The 18,883-nt window shown below is 51.6% G+C and overlaps 1 protein-coding gene across 1 annotated transcript in view; it reads left to right on the top strand.

The window, feature by feature from the left end:
* The window catches only part of Slc9a9 (solute carrier family 9 member A9), a 167,017-nt gene extending 151,911 nt beyond the window's left edge, over window positions 1-15,106 (top strand). The window contains 2 exon segments of the mRNA XM_048334749.1: window positions 11,071-11,125; window positions 14,914-15,106. Coding sequence (XP_048190706.1) covers window positions 11,071-11,125; window positions 14,914-15,039 — 181 coding nt within the window. The 3' untranslated portion in view covers window positions 15,040-15,106.
* The last annotated feature ends 3,777 nt before the right edge of the window (window positions 15,107-18,883 follow it).

An 18,883-nucleotide genomic window follows, 5' to 3' on the forward strand; every position in this document is an offset into this window, starting at 1 on the left:
ATGAAGCCTAGTGGTATCCTTCTGGCACCCTTGTGTTCTATAATCATGGTGGGGGGCCCTCACCTGCGCCCCCGTTTTTGAGACACGACGGCCCCTCTCTGCTCACAGTCCTGTGAGAGCTGTTCCCAACTCCTCTTTCTTTAGGAAAAGACGGGGTACGAGCAAGAAGCAGGCAAGCTGACCATTATTAGAGTTTACTTACTTACTCCCATACGCAGGATACCCTGGGTGGTGCAGGGGAGAAGATTCGAGCACCGTTCTAAAACATCTGACTGAACGTAGCTTCCATGTTCCGTGCCATTGACTCGAATAGTTTCAACGAGGTGACAAAGCACCGTGGCTCAAGACCCAGAGGCTTAGAGAGATCGTCTCAAACCCAGCGTGGCGCCTCGTCGATGGCGGTATAGCCACGGCCCCACCGCGCGTCATCAGAGAGCTTGTGGCTAGAGTCCGCTGAGTTCACGTGTTGCCCAGAAATGGAAGAAGTACTCAGTGCGTAGAAAGCGAGTACTCGCCACAGCCTCCACGGAGATACAGGTGCTTTACCCTGGTGGTGAGCAAGAGCCAAAGGGAGAGAGAAAGTAGAGGACCAATGGACCGAGTTGAGTATCTGTGAAGAGGGAAACCGGTGACTTCCTCTAAGAAGGCCGGATCCGCCCGGAAGTTTCCAGAAGCCACGTGAGGGGTTGTAAACCGTCCCTGGAGGAGGATGAACAGGAAAAGCTTGTTTCCCGACACGTTTCCAAAGCAGCTCCTATCCTAAAGCAGTCTTCTCGCTACAACCTGTGCCCCGTCAGAGCTGGTAAACAGCTAATTACATTCTAACACGGGGCTTTTTTTTTTTTAAATTGTTAATTATAATAAAAAGAAGCACCAAGCCCGCCCTCATTTGCCAGTCGGCACGTCTGTGAGGTTGAAATGGGAAAATTGCCTCTTGTCTCAGCAAGGATGTAATTGATTCTTGGGCACTTAAGGATATCCTACCCATGGCTGCCTGCTTCTTTTCTTCCTTCAAAGGGCTGACACCATTATGTCACTGATATAAATGGAATCTTGAAGGTGCATCAAAAATGCTCTGTCTCCTAAGAGAGAAAGCGGGGGGGCTGGGAAAGCCATCGCGGCGCTTGAGTTTGAAAGAGGGCATCGTGGAGCAGGTTGACCCCTTTTCCACAGAGTCGGGGGGGGAAACCCTTCCTTTTTCTTTTCTTTTTTTTAACCACATCCGCCGTGGGCATTGTAAACCGTACGATGGGTCTGACGGTCACACTTTCTAAGAGAGGCTTTCTCACGGGCCGTCCGCTGCTCTCGTGTCAACCGAGGCTACCTAGAAAAAGGGACTCGGAACTGAGCTTGGAGAGTGGAAATGAGCTAGAAGAAAAAGAAAGAAAAAAAGAAAAGACACAAAAAGCTTTGCATCCGAAGATGACTTGCAAAAAAAAAAAAAAAAGACTCTCCTTGACGGTCAAGAACTCAGAGTAGAAGAGGAGCAGATTCAGAGAACCGACCTCTGAATACGCTCTTCCTCCCTCCCGACCAGACGGCCGCCCCAAGCAAGCACCCTCTAAAACGTCCCGTTTTTAACTGAATTGGACGCTCCGTACCGTGGATACGCGTCAAGCCTCTGTAGCCAAGCCATGTTTAGAAACAACTCATTTGTCAGCGGGATCACCCCTTTCTCCAGCCTTCGTGCTTTGGTGTTGTCCTAACACAATATTTTGGCCTGATAGAGCGATGCTGTATCTTCCGAAATAAATACTGAAACCGAGCCACGTCTGGGTCCCGCGTGTACGTATAGCAAAACATAATTTATATCTGGAGATGATGAGGATATCCGTGTTCTTGTAAACCACCTCCATCCATAAAATCCGCAGCCGTCTCTCGGCCTGGATACTAGAGCACGTGGTCTTAACCGAATGGCATTGTTCTGAATTGGGCAGACGGAATATTCCAGACCTTCTTCTTCCATCTGGACACATCTGCCCAGAGGGGAGAGTGGATGGTGAAATGATACTGTTCTCTCCCTATGATCAATGCCATCGAGAACATCCCGCCTTTGCTAGAGCACTCGGGATGTGAAGCCCCACGCGCACGCACGCACGCACGCACACACACACGCACGCACGCACACACACACACACGGAAAGGAGTGGGTAATGAAAAATCGATGAAGACTCGGTAACCAGAGAGAGAAGGAACAGCCAGCGCTGGCAGCTTCGTTTATAAAGAGACCGAGGGGAAGAGAGAGAGGGAGGGAGACCATTAATAAAAGCAATTAACACATAGATGTAATTGGGACACCGAGAAGGTTCTCTGGAACTAAACGTGATAGTTCTCCATTTTAAAAATTCAACAGACAAATAGGAAGAAGGAAAAAAATAAAATAAAAAAAAAAGAGCGCTCACTACTGAGAATAGAATTCGCGTTCCGGGAGGTTGAGTTGAAGAAATAGCTCAAGACATAGGGAGATTGCTTTGAAAAGTCGAAACCACATAGAAAATTTTTTTAAAAAAAAGAAAAGAGAGAGAGAGAAAGAAAAAAGAATTCGAAGATAAATCCAGAAGGTGGACTGTATCAGCAACGGCTGCCTGGAAGGTGGTAAGCAAAAAGGAAAGGAATCTTCAGCTGAAGACATACTGAGGCGGCCAGGTGAAAAGGCCTACCGAGTCTTGGAAGCGATGAACTGAAGAAAAAGCAAAGCCTTCGTCAACTCCGGGTCACTGTACCAACACCCGAGAATAGGAGATTCGAAAGAGGTCAGGGTTACCGGGGCTCACCATGCTGGAAATTTCCGTCTCTAACCATTGAGGTTCATTCACCTCATGGCCAGGGGCTGTCAGTACAAATGAAGAGAACGAGAGAAGAGGTCCACCGTCCCTTCAAGGCACCCCCCCACCCCACCCCACCAATGACCTAAAACCCTCCCGCTGGGCTACCCCTCTAAAGGTCTCCATCACCTCTTCTACCAGCTTCCTAGAGAGCCGGTGACTTGAACACGCAGGCCTCTCGGGAGGCCGGATCGTAACGAGAGCTAAGCCCTGCTGATAGACTCGCTTACGCATCCTCTGGAATAAGTAACCCTAGAGAAATCCTGAAATAACACCTACAGAAAGAAGGAAACGATTCTTCATGAATAGAGACTCCAGATCCTGAATTCCTAGGTCCCCCAACCTAGTCATTTGAAAGAACAAGGGAATCGCAGTGACAACCGCCTTCTAGCTGTAACCCCGGGGACTTGATCAGCCATCCGCAGCAAATAATTACCAAAAATGACCGTGCCTTGCCAAGGAAGTAACAGCCTTCCCAATTATCTGTTCAGTTTCACAACAAGGATGCGTAGGAAGTGACGCTGTGGCTCAACGTGGCAGAGTGCTGGCTAGCCTGGAGCACAGAAGCTCAGGGGCAGTGCTCAGGCCCTGAGTTCAAGTCCCACGACCAAACAAATAACCAACTTCAGGGCTGGGCTGTAGCTCCGGGGCAAAGTGCTTGTCTAGCAAGTACCACACTCGGTGTTCAATCCCCAGTACCTAAAAAAATGTAGCAAACGTTTATCCACACAGCTACAAGAGGAAGCCTAGAGTTTAATGAGACTCGCGGGAAAGCGCACTGTCTGTCTGGCGTGCCTTTGCTCTATCGGACGGTTTCCTTTGGCACACCAGCTCCAGGTGTGGATCCCTGGCCCCGGGGCCTTCTTGCTTTGAGTGTGTGTGCTGGGTCACGTGGCCGGCAGGAACGGGGATCCTGGGGGATTAGGGCCAGGGGGAGGGGGATGGAGAGAAAGGAACAAGGCCAGTGATTCCAATGCCCTACTTAGGAAGCCAGCGGACTCCCCCAGAGACTCGTCCCTGAAGTATTTAAACACAACCTCCACGGCGATTGAACACACCCCCCGCTCTGTGGCTGTTCCCTCTGGCCTTGTCCTGCTCCTCTGGAAGCCACGGTGCCAGCAGCTTCCCCCGCAGTGGAGGTCCTGGGACTCGGAAGAACGGCTGGTCGAGATGGGTCCCGATCCTGGCCGCGCTTTTAAACCACTCTGGTAGCCAAATGTCCCGGCTACTACGTGTGTGCGCACGTGGCTTGTAGGAAAAGCAGCCGTTCAATGCGATTCACCGGGCTAGCAAAAGAAAAGACGCAGGCAGGGAATGTTCTGGAAAGGATTTCTCCAGTCCCGTGCCTTGGTGTGTACCACCTGGGTTTTTCTCTTGGGTGAAAAGGGTAGCTTCCACCACGGGCGGCCTTTGCCACGTGTCCTTCTTCTCGGTTCGATGGGAACCGTGAAGGGAATGGGAAGCATGGATAGATACCGGAACCAGAATGTTTATTCTCACAGGATGAGCACGCAGATGGAAGTCTGTGCCGCGCTGTGCTTCCGTTGCCTTCGATGGGGGGATTAATAAGCCCCCCCTCGGCGATCAGTGGCGCGTGGAAAGGACCTGCGCTTTGAACTAGAACGGGCTTCGAAGTGAGCCACGGCTGGACCGTCTAAGCCTTTAGCTTTCTGAGTCTAAAGATCCTTTTCGGCTTCCGTTTGCCATTCTGTGAAATGTGGGGGGGGGGGGCGCTGTGGTTAAGAGTGAGGGGTTTTCCTTGACAAGACCGCGTCTCTGCCAGCCCGGGAATGTGGACTCCTGTTTGGGGGCAGAGCCTGGAAGAGGTTCGTCCGCCATCGGTGCCCGCGGGTGGCTGGGCTGCGGCGGTGACGGCGCGGGACTGTCCTCGAGCTGACGGATGGGGACTGACGTTCATCCCTAGGGGGACGGACGGCTTCGTCTCAGAAGGTAGTGTGGGGTAGGACTGTGAAACCGCCTAGCTCTTCTTTAAGATCGTCACCATTCCTCCTACCCCTCGGACGGTTGTACGCCATATCTCCCCCCCCCACCACCACCACCAAGTCTTATATAAAGTAGGCTTTTCCACAACTCCAGGATGTCCCTGATTTGTGCTTGGAAAAGAAACTCAAGCTCTCAACAAATACCTACCCCACGGAAGACCCCACTAGAGGGGTTCTTGCCACCTCCGCGCTGGTTTTAACCCATGACTGGGAAAGCACATCACTAACTAGAAACTGGCATCGTCCTCCCTGAATATAATCTCTTCCACCCGTGCATACACATGACTTGTCTTGTTTTTCCTGGATCGCTTAACTGTATGCTGAACAGAGACACGTACACTGCTATCCCTCTATTTGTCTTTTTTTAAAAAAGCAAGACCCCTTTGTCTATTCGTCATAATGCAGCCATGCATCTGGCTTCACCAAAGTATCAATAGCAAAGGAGGAAGAAGGAAGTATTTATTGAGCACCAACTGTTTTCTAATGGATGTGCTCAGGGCTCTTTCTCCCTCGCTGTCTGCGACCACACGGGCCCTGTCCGCACACGTGGAGACGCGTGGATTCTTAGCAGCGCATCCTTACTGTTAAGATACGGATGGGGTTATCTTACAAATAACTTTCAGAAGACTCGGGGAAAGCAACCCCATTCAAAGCCTTCGTGCAAACACAGCCAGCGTGATTTTTCTTCTGTTTTCCTGGGACGGATAGAGACAGATCTGTCCGGAGCGGACAGAATTCTCGCAGTGCTGTGAACTGCTTCTCAGCTGTCATGAGCCTGAGTTGTGTCCATTTCATGCACACTCACTGGACATTTCAAATGCTGCACGTAGAGATTTCAGTTCTTCTTCGTGCACTTTCACAACCATAATGCAAACAGGCCTGAGCAACTTTGGGCGGTCTTTTATTAGCCATAACTTTGTCGAACAAAAAAGGAATTGTGAGACACTTCCCGTTTTTTATTTACAAATTGCGATTAGAATAATAAGCCCTCTCAATTCCGTCATTTTCCCCATCTTCTTTGTGATGCTTGTGTGCAGATCTGATGTGGTCTGTGTCCTTACAAATCACATCAGAGAACTTGGGCAAAAACATTACGAATGATGAATGGATAATGAATACATCCTTCCCCAAAAAAAAAAAAAAAACGGAATGGCCGGTTGTAAAATATTGCCGACGTAGCCCCTTCCTACTGAAAGCCCAGCGAGATGAGAATGTCACGTTTCATTTCTGCTTTCAGAATCACCCCGCTCGCTTGTATCCTTGGCTTTAAAAATTCATCTAGAGGTGTCACCTGACGAGGAGCGATCTAAGATTGTGCTGAGACTATACCATCGATGTGCCCAACGTCCTGAGAACACAGAGTCCCGCCGTCTCCGCTTCTCCTCTAATCATGGTGAAAATGTATTCCGTGTGTGTGTGTGTGTGTGTGTAAATTCTACTCGTCTTTCCCCATAAGGGGTGAGAAATGAACGTTTCTGAACTTCCCCCATTGTTTTCAAAGAAATGAAAACATCAGCTTGCACACCTTGTACCTCCCGCCCCCCCCCCCCCCCCCGTGTGGCGGAATCTTCACCGGCGTGTGCGATGTGCTGAGATGTGTCTTAGAATCGCCCGGTGGGGTTCGAGAAGCCTTGGCAGTAGTCGTGCGTGCAAGAATACCAGCTCCTAGACCGGGGCTGTTTAAGCTGTCGCCGCGGTCTTCTGCAATGATGATGGCGGGGGGGAGGGGGGGACCCTGAATGTTGTAGGAGCCGACAGCACCCACTTAGGTCTCATTCCTTCATCTCCTGCCGAGCTGATGCTCGTTCTGTCCCCCGCTGTGGCCCCCGAAGGTCCGAGCGCCCCTTGTAGAGCTGGGGTTACCTGCTCCTCTCCACTTTCCCTTCCCCTCCCGCTCAGCAGAAGCAACGTCTTCCTTACCGCGTTTTCAGCCTTTCCCCGCCCCCCCCCCCATCCGCTTTCCTGTTTGGAAACCACTGATTTCTGCAAAGCGAGGTGCGTTTTTTCCTCCCACCGTGAGTCTAGCGTGCAGCGTGGATTCTCCAACTCCTCCGACCCTGAGGGTTTCCTTTTCAGCACAGTCACGCACGCGGGCCCGCGCGCGTGGCGGGTTTGGCCGGGAAAACAACCTTATTTTTCTAGTGATCGACTTTAATCCCTCCTAGCGAGGAGCTAAAATTATTTTCCCCTCTTCTGATGAGTCACGGCCGTCGCAGCTTCCTGCTCAGCCATTAGCTCTGCCGTCGGCGTGCCTTTTAAAACTGAGATCGTTAGGTGTTTTTTTAACAGCAAGCAAGGTGATGCATTATTAAGACTATTCCTGACTTTCTTCCTCTGGGGATTAGGGAACACACTTAATGTTTTAAAGTAGACATGTGTGTGATGCACATAAATATGGGTGAGTATGTAGGTATTACAAGTATTCATACCAGTTGTAATTAATGTTAACTGCCCCCAGAGGAGAAATCAGATTTCAGTGGTTAGTTTGTGAGGTTACAGATTGCCTTCCAGCTGTGGGCATAGGTCATGTTTGGACAACCATTATTTACCCCCAAACTATTTTCATTTCCACTTCCACGCTTTACGAGTGCCGGTGAAGCAGCCGTCTTCGGCTGGCTGTTCCGTGTTGTTTGAAGTCCCCGCGGCAGATTGCTACACCCTGGGCAGGGCGCGCGCGGTACGTGGCCCGAAGCTACAGATCGACAGGTGCAAGACGATTCTAGAACCCGGCCGCAAGGGCTTCTGAGTGGCTAATGGAAGAGGACACTTTATAAATCCTTCTGTGTCGTTATTTCTAATTACTAAAGCACGTGGTGCCACGATCACTCCGCATCCTCGCCCACCCCCCCCCCCCCAAACTCCGAGGGCTTCCTGGGGCCCATGGTCCTTGCCCGACGCAGAGCTACCTTTTAGCTGGCACGGTAGTGACCCGGACTCTCCCTCGCTGTGCAGCGCCTGGGCTCTGTGGTAGCCACTCGTGATCCGTTTATTGGCTTCGACTGAGCTTGAGTCCTTCCTCTGTCTGCCCTCAGCCATATCCGATCTGGCCCCCTGCACCTGGCATGAATTCAAGTCCAAACGCGACTCTTCTGCCCCCCTTTGGAGAGCCAGTGCCCAATAGGAAACGGCGGGCTCCGGTTCAGCTCGAACAGCCGGAGAAGGTCACGAGCGGGGACGGTGGCCATCTCGTAGGGTTTTGTAGGCAGCTGTCTGAGTAGCAGGCAGAGGTTATTTGAGGGGTCCCTTTAGTGCGTTGCCCTCCTCGGGGGCCCTCCTGGGTGTAAACATCTGCTGATCTGGGAAGCGTTGTGTTGTTCGCCTCTAAGGACTATCTCTTGCTCGTTCCTTGCGTTGGCCCCGTTCCTCCCGGAATAGTTAAGTGCCCTCTAAACCTGTGTTCTTTCCATAACCCCCCCCACCCCCCCGCTCAGGGCAAGGGTTGCCAAGGCACCAAGCACAGGGCGTGCGCGTGTGGGGCGCGGCCTCGTCTGCGGCTGTCCACGTCTCAAAGGGCAGCGTCGCGTGTTCAGCAGGCTGCTCCCACAGCCCCGAGCGCACGCCCCAGCCGCCCGCCAGACTCGGTGCACGTGCGTGCGTGCAAGCCAGCGCCCGCCTTCCCAGCCGCGGGCTCTCGACGCCCGCTGCCTGACGGGAGGACGGCCCCTCCGACCGACCCGCTCGGGAGATGGGAGACGCAGCTGCTGGGGCGGGCGGCTTCCTAGTCAGATCTTCAAGATGGAAGTCTAGGTTGCCAAGGTGACCCGTAGCGCACGCCTCCAGTGAGACGTTAGACACTGTGTAGACATTGTGTGTGTCCATATATATAGACACACATCCACGTATGTATACATGTATAATATATACTATATAGTGTATATGATATACTGTATAATCCATATACTATAGTCTTATGTAACACATTATATGTTATTATATATAAATGTATAGAAATATATATTCCACTGTGGGTCCTCTCCTTCAGTTCGTCTGTCGAAGGAATCCTGTGGCTGACCTTTGTGTCTTTGTTTCCGTCGCTCATAGAAAATCCACTCTGGGCTTGAGCCCGTGTTTGTGCGGATCGCTGGCTTGAGAGCGCGCTGGTCTCTCCCCCTGATAATAGCAGCACTGATAATAAGAATATCGATGGATACTCCAGGAACGCCCTCGTGGTGGGAGCCGGCGTTTCATGACCCCCCGACACCAATGTGCCAACACCCCATTATCCTGTCATATTAGAATCACAGAATGAATGAAGGTGACTTCCCCCACTAACTTGCTCCCTCGTTGGCTTGCTTTAACAAATTTAAACTCTTTGAATTGTTCATTAGACTGGGTTCCTTCTGGTCACAATAATCCAGGGAGAGGAGGCGTGAGCCCCATCATGCTGGTCTCCTCCTGTCTGGCTAGCCGGGGCCCCCAACCTCAGCCCATGTCTTCCACACTTTCTCCCGGTGTTGAGCTGTACCTGTGGGCTCAACCTTCAGCCGCTCTGCCCTTCCAGAACATGTCACATTTTCTTTTTCTGGAGGAAAATATTTCCTCCCTCCCCCCCCCACGCCCACCCCAGCCCCCATCAGCGGGGGGGGGGGGGAGGGGGGGGAGGGGAGCGGACTTCAGAGACTCCAAACGCTCCCGGAGACTATTGGAATTCACACAATGCAAGCACTGCCTCCCCAGAGGTGCCTGCTGATAAGCATCGGAATGGGTTTTGTTGGCTTTAATGGGAAAAGGAAGCCTTTTGTGGGTGACTCCCCCGCCGGCCTTTCCCTCTTAAGAAAAGCCCCACTTCCAGAGCGTTCCTGGCTGCCGTGGTCAGGCATGGCTGCCTCTGAGATGTGTCTAATGAAATCTGCCCGCCCGGGAGTGGAGGTTGGGTAGAAAAGGGGGGGGGGGGGCTTTGTGGCCCGCACACGCGCAGAGACGGCTTTTCCCTAACCCCCCCCCCCCGAAATGCAGAACGACGTGTGAACCTCCTCCCCACCCCTCCCCACCGCGTCTTCTCCGTGTCTCTGTCTCTCGATCCGTCCCCCGGGCCTCGGGGTTACCCATAGCCCTCGCGTCTCTCTGTTCTGAGGTTCGACGCCCCCATCCTTCTCAACCCGGCCACGTCGCGGGAAGGGCTCTGCTGGCATCTGGGCCGGGCACGAGTCCCCCACCCCCCACCCCCACCCCGGTTCCCACCCCTCAGCCCAGGGCTCACCCCCCCCACCCCCGTGAGGGGATAGGAGGGCCTCCAAGAACATGCCTATGCTACAGTGGGTTATTTCATCGTTCCCTGGATACCAAGAGTCTGGATCCATCTTGCAAGGGGAGAGCTGCCTTTGCTTCTGCTCTCTCTACCACCCACCATGACCGCATCAAAGGAGGATGGCTTACGTCCCGTGTCATCCCAGCGACTCCGGAGGCTGAGATCTGAGGATGGCGGCTGGAAGCCCGCCCGGGGCGGGGGAGTCCGTGAGACTCTAGCTTCAGTTCACCAGCAAAAAATAAAAGTGACGTTGAGGCTCGCGCGGTCCAGCGCTGCCCTTGAACCAAAAAGCGAAGGGACGGCAGCTAGCCCTGGTACACACACACACACACACACACACACACACACACACACACACACACATGCACCCTGTGCAAGCGACCATTTCAGAAGGAAAGATATTTTAAACCAATGATTAGAACATTCTATGGTTGTTTTTTTCCCCCTAGATTTTAAGATGCTTGTTATATTGGCTAGCTTTAATAGGTATATATTATATATACATATAATCCTCTTGTAGTCTGTCTTCTTCTCAAGTCTCTTTCATTCCCAGTCTCACAGTTGTATTTTTAATTTATTTTCTCAAAGAGATCTCCCCCTTCTAAAATAATCATCATCACCATCATGATCATGAGCTGCGCAGCCGGGGGTCCAGGTGGGTGGACTCAGGGGGCGGCCGGGCGAACCTCTGCCCTCCGGGGTCTCCACTGGGGTCCAGGCTGAGCACCCGCCGGGCCGGGAGCGTTTGGTGAGCGGCTCCCGTGGGCACTAAGTTAGCTCCCTGCAGGCCCCCTGTGTCAGAGTTGTTGTGGGGGATCTGTTTCCCAGTCTCGGGGTCCCGGCTCCTGTTGGGGGGACACGCCCAGGCTCCCCCCCCCCAGCCTGGGGCGGGGGGTCGGGGATGGCGGGGCGCGGCTGTCTCCCAGGCCGCCTTGGGTTGGCCGGGCCGTGGGCACAGCCGGGGTCCTCACCAGCCTTCTTCTTGCCTTCGCAGAGTCGGTGTGGACCTGGAAGAGAACCGGAAGCCGGAGGAGCCCGCCTCGCCCCAGGCAAGTCCCGGCCACGGCGTGCGCCACGTTCTGCCCCACGCTGCCCCCACCGCCACCACGCGCCGTCCGGGGGCTCGCTCTGCACGGGTTGGGGGGGCTGGGATGAGAAGGGGGACGGGGTGAGCGGACTGGGATTCTGTGATAAACGGGTGATATGGCTTCATGACTCGCGTGTCCTGATCGTATTTGCGTTTGGAAACAATCCACCCCTCTTTCACTTTGTGGGTTCCCTTCTCCAAGCACCCCTCCCCCGCCCCCCGGGGCACGGCAAGATGCCGCCTCCTGGCGCACAGAAAGAAGGCAAGCGTTGCCATCACGCGTGTTCAAGGCCAGGCGGTGCCGTCTTCCAGGCCTCGTTACCCAGGAAACACAGCTAACCCCAGGACGGAGCCCAGCGGGGGAGTCGTGAGCCCCCACAGGCTTGGTGGGTTCCGACACGAAACGAGTTAAGGCTGAAGGTTCGGGGGGTGGTTTTTTTTCCCCCCCAAAGCATTTTCATCATCTGTAGGTCAAATGATCTATTCTCCTGCCTTCAAGTAAAACTTTTTATCTACATTTCAGCCTTCCCTTCCATGTGTCGTTCTTCTCTCAGAGAGAAAGAGGAAGAAAATTCATCAAAGAAACATCTTTACCTTCTTCTGTCTACTCTTTGACAGTTACATAGTATTCTAGGCAGAAAAAAAAGAAAAAAGAAACCACTTCCCACCGGCCCAACGTCCCAAAGACCAAAGGTCTTTAACTGCTGTTGTTGGGAAAATAGCATAATCCACCCCCACGCTCCCGTGAGCCAGACAAGCTTTCCCAGCTGAGAGACTCAGTTTCCCTGTCTGTACAGTGGGAATGACAGTCAGGTCTACCGCTCCAAACCATCACAATAATCAAGAGAAATGATGTTCATGAAAATGAGCCACCCTTTGAGCTAAACCCATCTTGTTTTGCAAAAGACTTGAAGGAGTTTGCACCACGACAGACAATGAAATTGGGGTCTCCGACGTCACGACTCCATTCTATAGAACATTCGGGCCAAGGTAAAGCGTTTGACTCACGTGACCATCCTACTTGGTGCAATTAATATTTCCCACCCCCAGAAAACTATAACCTGGGTCAGATCATTGGTGGAGAAGAAAATATTGGTTGTTCTGCACAATATCCATTAGATCAAATTCTCTTTTTTTATTATCTTGTTTTATCAGCAACTGATAAAATTGTATCACATAGACACTACTTTATAAGTCACTGGTTAAGCTAAAATGAGGAGTTCCCTGTTTCTCCTATTTCGTTTTGTCAGAGATTTTTTTTTTTTGTTTCCTCGTAGGAGTTCAAATAAGCCTAAAACAAAGAGCGGCCTCATATTATTTTCCCCTCTGGGTATTTCTAAGCATGAGAGTTCACTAAAAAGAAAAATATCCATTTCCTACTGGGCCTGGTCATTTTCCAATCTCTGGCCCGTTCCTTGGCTTCAGGAGAAATCAGAACGAGATCAAATCGCCCACTCGTTTTTAAATATTTCCAGAAATAGATGATGATAAGGGAGCCAGAAATTGCAGGCGAATCAAACACTCTGCTTCTTAGAAGTACCAAGTGAAAGAAAAGTTGAAATTCAACACGCTTAAATCCCCCGGGCCCCGTACCTAAGCTACAACACGGGAGGCTCTGAGCTGGTAGACGCGCCATTATTCTGAAAGGGGTAGGAGGTCCACATGGTCTTTGCTTCCGGCCTCCTGTACGTCCTCAAGTGTGCCCCTCTGAACGAAAGGAACTTACGAGAGAAATGTTGCTGGTGATGAAATGCATATATACGTACCGTATCGCGCTTCTGATGATGGCTGTCAGAGGACAGACCCTCACCCAAGGGTCTGATATCGGTGCCACCCCATGGGGTTCCTGCCCCGTGCCATTGTGGCTGCGAACGCCAGCCTCCCCTTGGGCACATTTATCTTCAACCCCCAGTGCCTGCCCAGAACACTCACTCCACCGACTCGTCTATCCATGGCCTTTCATCGCCAAGGGATTCAGTCATCAATAACTTCAGAGAAATAAACGAACGCATGGCTCTAGAACTGGGCCAACAGATGTTTAAGACACACACACACACACACACACACACACACACACACACACCAGTGTAACAAGGATCCACCGGAAAAACCAACGCTGGGTCATCAGCGGAATTCCCCCCTCCCCCCACCTTACAAGATACAGGGATGTTTTGTTCTAATCATTATTATATCACGGATGTTTTATTCTGATTAGAACCCCGTGAAACAAATAACCTCTCCAGTCACCCGAGTAAAATAAGGTTTAAAAAAAATAATAAAAGATGACACGTGTGAATAGTTTCCTAAACGATGCCTGATGGGCGTCATTCCTCCGGTGACTGGACGCGCGCGTCCCCGCGGAGGTCGGTCCTGGCTCCACTTGCTAGGCGAACCGCCCTGCCCCTTGGGCCACACCCCCAGCCCTTTTGCTTTCCGTTTGGTATTCCACGGGTGCCATCTTCCTACCTATGCTTCTCTGGGGGCCGGGATTACAACCAGTTCCCTGGGTGCAATCCATTCTTTGAGGGTATGAATTAACTTACTACCTGCTTCCCTGAGTAAACGGAAAGTCACAGGAAAGGGAAGAGGGGAGGGCAGGCAGGGTGCAAGGAAGTCCTTGCAGCAGGTGTGGAAGAGTCCCGGGAAATCCCCAGTATGGAGGCTCAGTGTCTTTGGGGACGCCTGCAAAGCCCTCAGCCGGAGGGGGGGGGGGGGTGGCGCTCTGTGTCTTCGTGACCCTTGAGCGTAGATAGGGCTTTTCTCGGTTCCCTCCGGTGGTGAATGGAGACGAACTAAGAGAACACCATTTGGGGAGCGGAAAGCAAGGTTGGAAAGATGAGAGATCTTGAAAGCGATGCGGCGGGGCTCACCAGGAGGGTCGCTTGGGGTTCTCTTGCTGGAAGGAAAACATCCTGCCGGCTACACTTTGCAAATAGTGTTTCTTACCTGCCTTGGTCTCCCCGTTCTCGCGTTCTCCTTCTCCATCAAATACTTTTTTGTCTTTCTCTTTCCCTTTTCGATTCCTTTTCCTCCTCCCTCATGGGCGAAGGAAAGAGACCGTGGTACTGGATTCTTACCAACTCCCCACCAGAAATGCCTCTCTGAACACTCTCATCAATGACAGCAAGCTATCCAAGATCAGCCTTTCCTGGCGACCTATCGGAGAGAAAAACCAGTACCAGTGTAACAATTATTAGACTGCTGTCATTTCTCTCGCATCGACCTTTGGGGAATCCATAAATAAATGCCGTCCACGTTTGGCAAAAGGAAACTGCAAAATTCCCACCGCAGCCATCTGACAGAAATACCATTTTGATGATGTCAGAGCAAGTGGCATTTTTTAACTACCTAATAAAATTAGGATCATTAAGAAAAGCAAATGTCGAATCATGCCGGAAGAGTCTCATTGACACAGTAAGACCTCGGAGCTGATTTGCTTGGCAGCTGTTTCACCAGCAAAATGAATATGCCTATACTTAGCTTCCTTAAGGCCGCTTGGTTTGGCGTGTCTATGTGGGTATTTGTGCACACACGTGTGCACGCATGCATACCAGTACTGGGGCTTAAACTCAGGCCTGGGTGCTGCCCCTTAGCCTTTTCCTGCCCAGGCTAGCTTCAGATGCTTCCATCTCAGTCCCCTTTGCCACTAGGGGCACAGGCGTAAGCTGCCGGCACCCAGCTTGCCATGTATTTTTATAGTAGAATGAGTAGACTATTGGTCTAACGCGTTGCTCCACTTTGTCCCTCCAGGAAGCAAACAGCGTGGAGAAAAACACCACGAGAGCCGAGAGCGCGTTGCTGTTCAGGATGTGGTATGGCTTTGACCACAAGTATCCTTTGGTAACGGTGACCCCCGCAAACGCTGCTGCATGGTAGAGAATTGCCCTTGACCCTGAAGGTAGGCGCTCTGGGCTCCTCAAGAACCCAGAAAGGTAAGGCCAACTTGCACATGGCTTTTTCTTTGGAAGACAGTGGGAGGAGAGAGGGCAACCTCCAACCGCTAAAAGAAAACATGGTGGACTATTATTACAAATACTGATTTATTTTGCATACATAGCAACACACAAAACAATATATCATAAGATACTATATGATAATATACGAATTATTTATGGTAGCATTCATTCTAAATACCTAGGTAGGTCCCACTATCTACCTGAAGTCTCCCCGGTGGTTCCACTCCCGGTAGATTTCTCTTTGAGGAACAGGATTTTCTTCTCCTTTTGCCTGTTACTTTCTGATAGCCAGATCTTGGAGAATGATGAGAATCTGACTGAAAAGTACACACATCCGGAGACGGATCACGGGGAAATGGGAAGTCAGGAGCGCTGGCGTGGATTTATTTTTTTGGATTCCGCACAGGCTACAGGAGGAAGGCTTTGCTTGGTAATGAAGGAATCAAGTGGAAAAAAATTAACTCGGTGGCGTGGGGGGGGGCGGGCAACGAGAAAATGGACGTTGGAGCTCGCCCAACTTTTTAGCTTACAGCCGGTGACACTAAATTCAGGTGATGTCACCGTTTTTAATCTCGCTTTTCACACGGAGGGTTACGGGGGGGTGTTATTTCCATACGATTAAGGACAGGCTAGCAAAATGAAAGCCGATTTATGCCCTCTGCAGTGTCTCTCCCCGTGGTAATTTGTCCTCCTGTGCATTCATTCTAGAAATTGCAGTGCAGACTTAGCTGCACACATCTATTTCTCCTTTAGACAGCACAACATTTGTGTCCTATTTAGGTGTTGAATTTATACCTCGAGAGTAGCAAGCCCACCAGTGCCAGCCCCGCAACCTCCTGACAGAGCTGTATTTCTCAGAGACAAATAAGCCATTTGGCCTTCATCGTCCCCTTAGCACAGAGCAGGGCACCACCCTGAACCCCCAGTTCAGGTTGTGCCAACCATGGCCGGTACGGGAATGGGCCCCTACCCTGAAGCCGGGCTGTCTCTCCTGGATCAAAACCGTTGAAAGAAATGGACCATGGGCTGTGTGCTGGCTCCATTCCAATACGATTACAGCACGCAGCTGAGGCGTTGGAGAAAATCATTGGCGGGGCTGGGGATCGTAATTGAGTGGTGGACCGTTTGCCTCCCATGTTCAAGGCACCCCAGCCCCATTAAAAAAAAAAAAAAAAAGGAAGGCAGGAAGGAAAGTATTGACAGAAGAATAAATAAGCCTGCAAACAACGGTGTCACCCAGGGCTCTCCAGAGAAACAGAAGCAAGGGCAGTGATTTGCGTATGTGCAGACATCCCTGCAGGTTTGTTTCTAGGAACTGGTATATGAAATTGTGGAGTCTGGCTAAATGCACGGTTTTAAAAGGCAGGCTCTCTGTGGACACTGGAGCCGGAGCTAGTGCTATGATCTGTTTGTTTGTTTGTTGTTTGTTTTTCCTCGGGCAGCCCTGGGATTTAAATTCAAGGCCTTGTGCTGGCTAGGGAGGAGTTCTGCCTCTTGAGCTACTTCCACTCCGCCGGTCCTTTTGGCGTTCGTTGTTCTTGAGATGGATGCTCGCTTTATTCGCAGCCTGGACTGTGTGTCTCCGGTTTGCGCTCCTCTGTGTTACCAGGGCAACAGGCCTGCTGGACCGTTACCCGGCTTGCATTCTTCCCCCTGGGGTGACAAGCCCCTACCGCTGGACCCCTCCATGGGTGGAGAGAGAGTCTCACAGACTTTTGTGTCATTCCTGGGGCCGGTCTTGAACCCATTCCTCTCCTGGTATCTCTTACTCTAGCTGTCAGACCCATCCAATCACGCTGCCAGCAATGAGCGATGAAAAATCCTTACTCCGGAGTGCAAAGCCCTCAGCTCAAGCATCGTCTGGTGATGGGCGGGTGGTAAGAGGGCTGGGGACCTTGGCTGATCAAACCCCACCATGGAGAAAGGAGTTACCCGGGTTTCTGGATCTCATCTCCAAGGCCTGTGGAGGCCGAGAGTCCCATTATGTCATGGGACTCATTCTCCTAAGAGACAGACTCAGGCTAGCCAAGTTCAAAGGGTGCAGAAGCATGGACACCAGACTTCTCGGTCCCCACTCCTCTTGGGAATAAATGCCCCCCCACCCCGCCCGGGGCTCGCACACCCGGCCTTCCTGACCTACTGAGTCTATGTGAGCATCCGGACCTTCCTTCCCGCCCTTTGCCCAGACCTCCAGTGTCTGTTCCCTTCAGCCCTTCCATTCAACTACTTGCCGAGACCCTGGGGGGGCTCCCTCCCTCCCTCCCCCACCCCACCCCACCCCCACCACAGTGCCTCCCCTAACCCTGATGCACACTTTCTGGAAGCCATGCCTTGGGCTCCTTTGGTTCACAGATTTATCCTTGGACCCTAGAACCAGTCCCTGGCAAGGAGCTGGTGCTCAGTAGATAGTTGCTGACTGAATGTCTGAACTGATGAGATGAGGAATCCAAACGGAGCACCTTCATTTGAGATACTGATGTCGCAGGAAAAGCCAGCTCATTATCTGAAGGTTACTAAGGGAATGTGAAGGCAGAGCAAGGCCAAGCGGTTACTACGAGCGAGGGCTTCATCCGGGATAGCCCAGCGAACATCTCAGTGTCTCACCCGGGAGAGTCCGGGTAGACAGCCGCCACCCCTGTTCCCAGCCTCAGTGTCTCACCCTTAGACCCAAAGAGCCACTTGCGGATAGCCTGGGTCCCTCCGCGGACCTCTTTCCTGTGGTTGCTCGATCCCCGTGGTTGCTCGATCCTTCTCGAACCTCCCTTCACACACACACAGAGGGACAGAAAGGCGTGTTGCCCACCCAGCGTTGGAACACCACCCCCGGAGTGTCACGGGTTTAACTGAATGGGGATTGTGATGAGTGACACTCTGCCAGAGTCTCGTCTGGAGGCTAAGGTTTTGAATAAGGTAATGCGGTTATGAATTTCCGTGAAGGAACCGTGTGTGCTGAAGGTGGAAAGCAACCTGACCTCTTACAGGCAAACCACGCACAACCCCAGAAGTTAGACTCACTGACTTAGATTCTGTGGGCGCAACTGATCCAGAACGGGCGGATGGGGGGGGAAGACCTGGGATTCACCTCAGAACTCAAGATCCGAGTTGCCTGTCCTCCATTTCACAACCTAATAGAGGGAGGCCATTAGAAGCTAAAGTTAATATCTCCCTGTTCATACCGGAAAAGCTCCGATCACATCATTTGCTTAGATTCCCAGCGTGCTACAACTGCTCTGGGGCCGAGCGGAGGTAACCGATGACCTCTTAAATGCAATGGTATTTTAGTCTTCACCCCCCCCCCCCAAAAAAAAATTTAACATTTCTCTCTCTCAAGTTGACAGAATTCATTCTGTCCCACACGGTCACACTTGTCTGAAAAAATAACAATACTAGAAGTCCTTATCACAGAGGTTTGACCATTGAATGACTTAACACAAAGCACTTAAGACAGTGCTTGAGGCTAGGGTTATGTTATTTTATAACCGACTGATCCCTCTATTTATCTCTTAAGGAAAAGTCTTATTTAGATGAGGGATTTCGGGGTTCCTTCTCATTGTCTGTGAGTGACAAGAAGTTTTCCTTTGCAACAGCTGCGTGTTGATACCATTAGAAAGCCTTCGGTCTCCGTAAACAAAAGCTTTCGCGTTGGCTGGCAGTCAGAAGTATTCCCGGTGTGATCTGGAGTCGGCAGCTATAGCTGGATGTGGAGCTGTTGTTCTGTGATCTCTGCGCTACGCATTTGTGCTCATTTATGATTTTTCCAAGGT

This window comes from Perognathus longimembris, chromosome 26, assembly GCF_023159225.1.
Source record: "Perognathus longimembris pacificus isolate PPM17 chromosome 26, ASM2315922v1, whole genome shotgun sequence".
Classification (NCBI taxonomy): Eukaryota; Metazoa; Chordata; class Mammalia; order Rodentia; family Heteromyidae; genus Perognathus; species Perognathus longimembris.